Source organism: Bidens hawaiensis, unplaced genomic scaffold (assembly GCF_021521415.1).
Source record: "Bidens hawaiensis isolate Kalapana, Puna unplaced genomic scaffold, B.hawaiensis_p1.1 tig00043787_1, whole genome shotgun sequence".
Taxonomy (NCBI): Eukaryota; Viridiplantae; Streptophyta; class Magnoliopsida; order Asterales; family Asteraceae; genus Bidens; species Bidens hawaiensis.
The window spans coordinates 171,234-181,772 of record NW_027497771.1 but is presented as its reverse complement, the minus strand read 5'-3'; the positions used below and the strand labels follow the sequence as shown (position 1 = coordinate 181,772).

The 10,539-nt window shown below is 35.5% G+C and overlaps 1 protein-coding gene across 1 annotated transcript; it reads right to left on the bottom strand.

Moving 5' to 3' along the window:
- Nucleotides 1-850: 850 nt before the first annotated feature.
- LOC143594537 (uncharacterized) lies at nucleotides 851-3,378 on the bottom strand. The gene is made up of 3 exons (XM_077073822.1): nucleotides 3,354-3,378; nucleotides 3,088-3,164; nucleotides 851-1,843 (listed from the first exon to the last, which is right to left on the bottom strand). Exons 1-3 carry the CDS (start codon nucleotides 3,376-3,378, stop codon nucleotides 851-853), a joined length of 1,095 nt encoding a protein of 364 aa, XP_076929937.1.
- Between the last annotated feature and the right edge of the window lie 7,161 nt (nucleotides 3,379-10,539).

The window sequence follows — 10,539 nt, the reverse complement described above, 5'->3', positions numbered from 1 at the left end:
TTTTGTTTCATTTTTTATTTTAGCTTTACCCTAAATAACAATACCATTATTCATTTGCTATTTCGGCTTGCTGTTATTAAACAAGTTATTAGCAAACTATAGTTTTGGTCCTTTTGGATGACTCTTGGTCTGCGGATGCGAGTAGGTGTAAGAGTCCGAAGACTGAAGAAAATAACTACCTCGAAAGGGTATCTTAGTTGTGTTGGTCCAACAATTCTTGCAAAAGATACATTTTTGTTCCCCTCCTGAGATACCCTTTCGGATTAGTAACAAGTTACAACTCAATACTCGCAGCTAAATTATGGCGATATCTCAATATGATGTTGCTTTCCGTTTGTAGCCATGATGACTATGTATCAGTTATGGTCAATTATCATTTGTCAAAGCGAGAGCGTTGTATGTTGGGCTTGCTAGAGATCTGAGGTATTATCTAACCTTATAAGGTATATCAATGGTTCCTATCCAAATAATTTACTACTACACAAGCTGCCCCAATCGCATGGTGGACTGGAGGTTGAGTCTAGGCCCTAGAACGAACAATGGTCCTCCAATCGTTGAGCGTGTGGGGTGGTTTGATTAACAACAAATTTCTCAAATAATTCACATAATCTAAAACATGTTACCATAATAATGCAAAAAGTAACACAGAATTTTTCCATACCTTGAATTTTAAGTCATGTGACAAGAAAAAAAGATAATAATAATTCTGAAGCCTAAAACAAGACTTGATTAAATATCTCATCTTCACATTAGAAGTCGTTAATTTTGATTTTCAAACTAAAAAGCTTATAACCTGCAACTTCACTTCACAGCACCTAATTATTCAACTCAAATGCCACCATGCGCACGCTTATCCAGTTAACGCAGCAGCATTTTGGGTGCCAAATTCCAGAGGCGCATCAGCCAGTTGCGGGTTCGGGTTCTGGGCTTGATAGGGAGGTGGTACATAAGCCTCAGGTGGAGGTGGAACCGGATATGAGCTCAATGCACCATTATAGGCTGCCGGTGGTTGAGGACCCAATGTCTGTGAAAGCGGGTTAGGTGGGTAAAGAGCCTGGACTGCTGTGGGCCCATACATGGCTTGATGGCCTTCAAACCTTTTGACCTTAGATCTATGTTTTTTACCAGCCACGTGGCGGTCAAAGACTTCCTGTGTATCACACTTTACATTGCACAAGTCACACACCAACGGCATTACCTCTTTCCGGATTCGTGGGCCTGCAACCCTCATACGTTTAGCCCCACCACGCGCGCCACGAATGCCACGCGAACCACGTTTCATCTTACGTGTCGTCCGATCTTTCTTTTCTTGATTGTCAACTTCATTTTTCACTGTCTCCAGTTTTTCATTATCATCACCAGCTTCCATTTGCTTATCGGTTTTATCAGGTTCGGTTTCAGTTTCTGGGACGCTTTCTTGCACTTCAGGAGCGACATCTGAAGTGGGTGTTTCATCTTTTTCTGTTTGGACAACCGTTTGGTGAGCAACCGTGCCCGCACCCGCACCTGCACTGGCACTCTTCATACGTTGCAACTTTTGAAGATTTTTTTTGTGGCGTCTCCCGTTATTGTGCACGTTAAGGACTTCGTCAGTGGTGCAGTCTATTTTACAGACTTCACACCATGCGGTTCGGGCAGGTGGCTGTGCTGAAGATTCAGGATTAGAAGATGCTGGGCCCCGCCTGCCTGCCCTACCCCTTCCACGGTCACGCCCACGACCACGACCACGAAAAGGTGGACCTGATGCACCAGAATTTGGCGGTCGAAAATCGGGGTTTCCACGACCACCGCCTCTAAAAGGACCTCCACCCCGTCTACCACCATTGTATGGAGGGTGACCAACCTGCAAAATCATTGAGTTTTAACAAGAATAAATGAATGAATTCATGAAGCATGCAATCAAGAATCTTCATAATTAGATACACACACACTGAATCACAATATACATTGGTTTTTTAAATAACAAGGGCCTGGGCATATTAACTATTTGTAATAAAAAGAAATAACATGTCTCGCCTAAAGAAAAAACTTCCACACTTGTAAACTCATGAAGTCAACAAGATCATTTATAGTTACAGAACAAGTTAACTTAAGGTAACAGCACATAATAGAGAGATGATTCTACAAGACTCACTGTGGGTGTGTCCAGTACCATTTCTAATTTCATATACTTGGCATGTTGAATAAGAGTACAAAACTGTAGATCTGTTGGCATATTTATAGCTGAATTGACCTCCCCAATGTGATATATCGGAAAAAATATGCTACCTGATACCAAAAGAACAATACAAACTAGCCAAACAGCTAAACTGAAGCAAAACTATTGACAGTTTTCATCCCTTGATACTGTAACTAGATCACTGATCACTTAATAATTAGTCAGCTCTCATTGCTAAGCCAACTTGCTAATTTCAGTATCAAGAAAAGTGGTTATGTCAGACGATAATATATATTAGAGGTGGCAATTTCAAACGATTCACTTATGAATGAATTGATTCGGGTCTCCAAAAGGACAACCGAGTCAAATCAAAGAAGTTAATTAGAAGACAGATCAGATGGGTGAAACAGGTTGAAAGACCCAAAGTGAAGTATGCTTACAGCCTTTTTAATGCTTTTTATTTTAAATTTACGTTAGTGTTATAATAGTGCTTAACTAGATATAAAAATGGACAAAAATGGCTGTTAGTCAACCTGATCCAGACCTGTTTCAACTTTCAACTTATAATTGAAAGCAAAACATTTCAAGCAGAACTCATTTTGATCCGTAACCTAACATGCCATCTTGCCACCTCTAATAAATGAGACGCATGTCAAACTCCAGCATCTTCCAATTGAAGCATGAAGTTCTCCATTATCAACATGCAGCTCTTCATCATCAAACGATTCAAACCCTAGTAGTTACAAAACATCACATAGGTTTTGAGAATCACAAATGACCAACTTGAGCAATGTTTTCATAGTTTAAGAAAACTGAAAACACGTCTCAGTAGGCAGCATCCATCAATCAGATTCTCATGCGCGGTGCTAACCTACTTGATGTTTTGGAACACCAGCTTCCTCTTTGATGATATCACATATATATGTTACCTTTATTTCTCTTTCTATTCTTCTTCCATAAGAGACTAAAAAGTGCCAAGTGAAGAACCAACATGTTTTTCCACATCCTCAAACGCATCATTTGTGTTGGGGATCATTGAGCAGCATGCTAACAAAAACCTGAACAGTTATGCAAGTCCAAAGAGAATAAAAACACATTCAATTTGCTTCACACTCATCTCTTGGAATCCATAATCGTTAACAAGTAGTGATGCTTGTTGGTTGGAAGTCTGGAAACCCTATGACATTAGTTTTACCACCATGTAGCATGTAGACAGCCATGATAGTAACTCTAATGCTAGTGTAATAAATGTGAAAAAAGCAATGTGCAATCCAGGGCTAAGATTCACTTCAAATGATGAGTTTCTGTCCCAAAAGCAAGTTAACTTGAAGTTTGAAGCAAAACCAGCAAAGATAAGAGAAAAAGAGAGGCATCACCGAATAAACCATATATAGGAAGCACTTAGACACGAGCTAGAAGTGTTTAGATGCGCATGTTGAAAGTGATTATGTGATACTAATAATCAAAATCGAGAACCAGCTGTAGCAAAACTGACAGCAGAAAATAGTATTGGGATGTGGTTATGAAGTTGTAATAAACAGAAAACACTATGTTTGAATGTTTGGCAGATACTCATCATGTAAACAGATAACAAAATTACTGACCAAACTTGACACCTTAAGAAAAAGACACAGGTTATGAAAGTGAAATAAAAGTTACTCAAATTAGAATATAAAAGGGTGAATTGATTAATTTTATTTACCCTAGAATAAAATGTTTCGATACAGCAGGATCTGTTATGAAACTTACTATCCTTATTCCTTATATGACTATATCACGCTTAAATAAGCAAATAACCAAATAAACGAAAAACAATGCATTCATCTAATCATAAGAAAAAACAGCTTCGGTAATCAAATAATCAGAACCAAAACGCAAATCCAACCGCTCCTTTTAACGCCCTTCTTAGATACTGCATGATGTGAACTTAATTCACACTTAGTACATTTCAATTTATGCCACACTTGATTTCTTTTAACTATTGACTATGACAAGTGCCATTTTATGGCCATCATTCTTTTTTCCTATAATCTTCACCTAAGCCCTTTTATGTCAATCGAAGGCAGTTATATTAATATTGTTAACCAACATCATGGTGAGAATCGCACAAATAAATACAAAGAGAACATACACATTGCTTCAAATTTACACAACGAATCACCACTCTGATGGACCATCATGAATTATGAGACTCCATCAAAATAATATACACGTATGTAATATATACTTGCATAGAAAAGGCTTTCATAAGTGATATCGCAGTGTAAAAGAACATATCGACAATAAACATATCACATCCAAATTCCAAAAAAGCACATGTAGAAATTATGTTGCGCATCCGTAAGCGAGTGTCACCAATATCATCGCAACAATAAGTAATAACACATCTTCTTCGATATATCCAACAAAATCTCTCATTGCAACAATAAGTAACAACTAGGGCTATGACTGTTCAAAAAGCACACGGCTCGGGATCATAGCTCACTCATGAGAAAAGCTAGCTAAAAAAAACTTGATTTGAAACGACCTGAGCCTACAACAGAGTTATATAACTGCAAAAGCAATAAACATACCGAAGGAGGAAAATGGGCGTGAGTGAGGTGGGAGAATGGTGCAGTAGGATTTAAAGGCGAATTGGCAGCGAAATGACCATATGGACGCCCAAACCCTAAGCCTAGGGGTCCAGACGGCGGTTGATGGTAATAGTTTTGGTAATAAGGATTAGCGTCGTAATGCGGCGGAGGTTCATGGTAATTGTAATAGTAGGATGGATCGTACGGCTGCGATGGAACGTAGGGTTGATGAAATGAATTGTAGGGTGGTTGAACTGCAGATTCTTTTTGTTGTTGATGTTCGTGAAACTGTTTCTGGAGTTGTTCGAGTTCTTGGCGTTGGGAATCAGGCAGTTTTGATAAATCCATTGATCAAACTCTAAATCAATTAGGGTTTGAGGATGAATTGAGGATTATTATTATTATTATGAGGCAACGAAGAAGGAGAAGTAAATAAGAGCGTCCGGTCTCTTTGTTTTAGTTATTGATATTAACACAGCTACGAGTAACAAATTAGCTGAATCGATGTCAGTACCGTTATTACTAAACCACAACTAAAGCAAAAAATAAAGCATAATTGCAAAGTAAACCATAATAGTTAATAATGATAGGTTCAAGACTTCGTAAATCATAATACATTTAATGGTGATACCTAAATCCTTAAACTTTTAGATATTAAATATGAATAATCTTAGTAAAACTTTATATGTATTTAAAATGAAAATATCTTCAACCTCTTCCACCGGTTGACTAACCCCATCTTACTCACCCCTAGATCATCAGCCGCCTACCTCTTTTGATTTGTTTGATTGCATAGCCAAGTTCATGGATACCGATTGTTGATTTGAGTATAATTAACCAACCCTGCCCGAACCCCTTCTCTAACTACTATAGGAAAACTCGATCATGATATGTTCTCTAGAACAATAAACAGAATTGTTTTAAATGCATAAAATATGATAAAAATAAAAACATAACTTCAGAAAAATTTCTGCTATATGGTTTGGGTAGCTTAGTTAAGTAGCACCAAATAGCCATGAAACTTTTTTACCGATCCAATACCTGCCCGTCGGGATTGGGTTTTATTTGTCACTAATAATGGCAATTACTATGAGAGGGGATGAAGAAGAAATGAGAGGTTCAAAAAATATGGGGTAGAAAGGAGGCTGGGTTTCGCTTGACAATGGCCAAGCAAACCAACGTGAAGGAGAAAGGATGGAAGCTTTCATAAATCCCAATGCCATTGGTGGAACCAAGGTAGGGTTTGAAGTCAATTAACATTCGAGAGAAAACGGGGCATTCAACCAAGCTTTTATTAATTTAAATGGCTTTTTATGTTATAGTGAATGAACAAGTTAAAAAAAAAAGAAAGAAAAGTGAAGAGATTATAGTCGAGACGGTCATAGCAAAAATATATTACAAACACATTTTACAAAAACCATTTGGTCTTATATCGTAATAACCATCACCTTACACGACATTAATGACTGTCATGGTGGACACAAGAATTTTTTTCAACCGACATCATCATTTTTCCGTATTTAGATTTCTATTAATTCGATTCAGAATTTTCTTGGCTTTCGGGTCGAGCCGAATCACCAAAATAATGAAAATGCATTATATAATTAAGCTATATTGGTTTTTATTAATCCAACCGTCATTTTTTGGTCGTTGTCAGTCCCAACTAGCAAACTGGCTGCTGACAGTTTCATCTTTTAATGTATTTGTTCCCAACGGTCCGCGAATAATAGAATCCTAGCTTCGTCACTTACAAGTCACCGCAAAAATATTTTTGGCTGGAAAAGTCACATTTTTTGTCAGAAAACTCAATCTGAACACCGCCACCACCACCAACTGACTCACCACCGCCAACCAACCACCACCACTTGAGCATCAACAACCGATTTCGACGATGGTTCTAGGGTTCCGACAACCTCAATAATTGGGGCTTTTACTAGAAAAAGGTGTTGGAATTATGGACATGTTCAGGTAAATCAATACGGCCAACCGGGTTATGAACTGTGACAGTTACACCGTGAGGTAACGAACAATAAACCCGCTTAAGTTAGTTAACCGGGATAGACATTTTAACGAGATTAAATTACATGGAACGAGCTTTGGAGCAAGACATGGACTTATTGGCCCATTGGGTTTATAACTAATTAGATTAGTTAATATATTTAGATTTTAATTTTATTTATTGTAAGAAAGTTAATAATTAATATACTTGAGATTTGATGATACAATGGTTTCACAAATAAATGATATGTTATAATCAGGTTTAAAAACTATCTAGGTTTGGTGATACCCATTACCCGTTTATTTTCTTTATTATAAAATTGATTCTTAATTATAAATAATATCATTTTTTAAATAAAATAGGATGTTAATTTTTAGTATATCCCTAATTTACAGGATTTTCATATCAAATATTTGATTAGATTAATTTTTAATATAATGAGATGTTATAACCCGTTTAAGAGCTATCTGAGTTTGGTGAGACCTTTACCCGTGAATTCGGGTCAAATGCGTGAGAAGCCTTCATTTACAAATAAAGCAATCTGATGACTTGAGAGAATGGTTATTTTACATTTTTTGTTTTTTAATATTTATTTTTGGATTTTAATTTTCTTTATTGTAAGAAAGTTAATAATATACTTAGGGTTTGATGATGAAAGGGTTTCATAAATAAATGATATGTTATAACCCGTTTAAAAGCTATATTGTCACACCCCAACCTAAGGCGGAAATGCCGGGCGTGATCCGATTGCTCACAGCTCGAAGATACTATCATAATATAAATGTGACACTATCTATTTAATTATTTTATTTCAAATGTGCACACAATATTCAAATACAACAAAAAATTTCAAATACATATATACAACAATTTAAATTCATGTTTGTCTTCAATAAAACCCTAAGGTCTTTCTAAGTGTCCAAACTTCCACTCAAGCAACCTGCATATGCGTAGAAAACAGAGTTTGTCAACAACACATGTTGAGTGAGTTTATCACCAGTTTTGCAACAAAATAAGGTTAATATAATAAATATGATATAGTATGATAAATAAGCAAAACGTAATAAATGCAGTAATGAAATCAAATCATGAGCAAATAAGTTGTCGATTAAACCATTGCCAAGCGAATCGGGCGCCGGTAATCAACCATGAGCAAATAATGATAATGAGACCGTTGCCAAGCGAATCGGCGGTGGTCAATAATATGAGAACCCTCTCCAAGGGGATATGTCAAACGATTGCACATAAACAAGTAAGCACATAACAAGTATATTTGATTAATCACACACAATTACACGTTTGCTATTTTTGATATATATATATATATATATATATATATATATATATATATATATATATAGTATGATATACGCATATGTCCCCAAACCGTTTTAGAAAACTGAGTAAAACAGGGGAATGATAAAACTCACCTTAGATTAAAGGCAAGTGAATATAACTACGAATAAACGAGTAAGGTTTAAGCGATTTGTCCACTAACGCGTCAAACGAGATAGCTAATCAGATCCTGAAACTTTGTGATATGAAACTAAAAATTAAAACGAACTTAATGCCGCTGGAATCAATCCAAACGGATGAGTAGAACTCTAGTTATGTTTAATTAAACATTTAAGCGAGCTGGTACTGACCAGAATCCGAACAGTGAGTCGGAAGTAAGGTTTTTTTGGTCAGTAGTTTTAAAATTACGTTATGAGAATAAAAGTCTTCTGGACCGAACGTTGAATCCGACCAGAAGTATGAGAAAACTTAAGTCAAACGTGTTGACTGTTTTGCCCTTTAACGGGTTTTAAGCGAATTGACCAGTCAACACTCTTCAACCACCGAAATTGATTGAAGGTTATTGACTAGGGAATATATATGAACGATTTTACAGTTTAAAACTTACCCGGAAAGTGAAACGATCGATGAGAAACGGAATTCAAAGGTCTTAAAGCAAGCAAAGTCAACGAACAAGTCTTGAATCTTCAACCAATAAGCAAAAACCGACAAGGTGGATGATGAGCAAAGAGGGTGACGGCTGGAGAGGCTCCTCTAGGGTTTGGGTTGAAGGTTTGTGGCAGAGATTATGAGTTGTTTATATAGAAATAGCAAGAACGAACTATATTTGGACATATAACTCGTTTAAGCAAGTAAATATATTTAAATGAAAGAATCATCGAATTATTCAAAAAGATCCTCTCTTGGTCAGCAAGAAACGAATTGGGAATGATATTTTAGTTGTATGATGTTTACTTGGTCCTTACTTCTCTCAAACGTACCTAACATAAACGATTTCATGCCATAAACGAAATAGGAAACGAGATCGAACAAAATTCTGGTGCAGGTGGTCCAAGGCGCTCCGCGGTGGTGAAGATGGAGCTGGCCACGCGGCGCTCCGGGCTTAGGTGGGTTGGATTTTTGATTTTTGGCAATAATGGTCCCTAAACTATAATAAGATGCTATTTCTTGATTATTTTTAAAGTTAATTCAAATCATAAACTACTTTGAAACGGTAAAGGGTATAAAAGAAAATACTAAATTTTAAATACTTAATATAATTAATATTAAAGATCCAAATAAGTTCTCGGGTCGGTTTATATGTAAACGGAAAATCCGGGATGTTACAGTCTCCCCTACTTTAGGGAATTTCGTCCCGAAATTAAGGAAAAACCAAAACATCATCGTTTTGAAAATAATCTAACTTTTAAGGAAAATATTATAACGTAGAACTTTCAATAATCAAAGCAACGCTTCAAATGACAATCCGATAAGGGCACTTATATATAGGATGTACCAGCAGCGTATCCACCATGTCCTTATCATCTTAGCATTTGTACCGTTACTCAAACTACTTTAGGTTCTAGATTACGGCACACAATTGTACTTATTATGATTTTCATGCGAGGACTTGGATAATTATGTTCGCGACCATAATTACTCTTATCGCCGGATGGTTCGCATAATCCGTTCCATCATGTGGGTTATAAAACATTGAAAACCATCATTTTGAAAGAAAGCAAATGTTTTGAAAATTTTAAATATAAATTCAAAATAATATTAATAAGTGTTCGAGTTGAATTAATAAAACCGTGTAATTTCTAAAATACTTTTTTCTTATAAAAATAAAATTTTTGGAGATTGAAAGGAAACAAATTTCGTGATACAAATGTTCCTATGAATCGTGGTAGTCGAGCATAAGGAAATGAGATAGAGGTACAAGATCCTAATAAATTAACTTTAATATAAGAAACTTTATTCAGGAGATGAAATGCGCAAAAGTTCAACTTATAACAAATATTAAATAGTTAATAACTTGTGGAATCTTTAAAGATCGTATTCATTAGGAACGAAATTCTTAAGATCGAGAGTATAAATTTAAACGAAGATTTTGGTGAGTCGAGTTTAGTTAGTTGAGAACTTATGAGATTTAAAGATAAGTTAATATAAAGTTTATAGCTTTTCAAGTCGTGACTTTGAGATGAGATTAATTCGATTTTATAATAAAATATTATAATAATTAGTTAATAGTAATATTAATGAAAATGCGAAAATGTACGTATTCAAATACATCGTTAATAGACTAAATTGGGAAGTGGATATTCCCGAATCACCGAGATAGTCCTGTTCCAATTAAATTTTTTAAAATTAGATAAAATATAAGGTAGGTAATTTAAATTAGATTAAATTGGGAATTCGTGGATTTTTTTCCTTTTCCACAAAATCGTTATAAATACTAGGAAATAAGTAAATTGAATTATTAAAAATGGAAATTCAAGTGAATAACAATTTTTTTATTTAATTGTGATAACAAA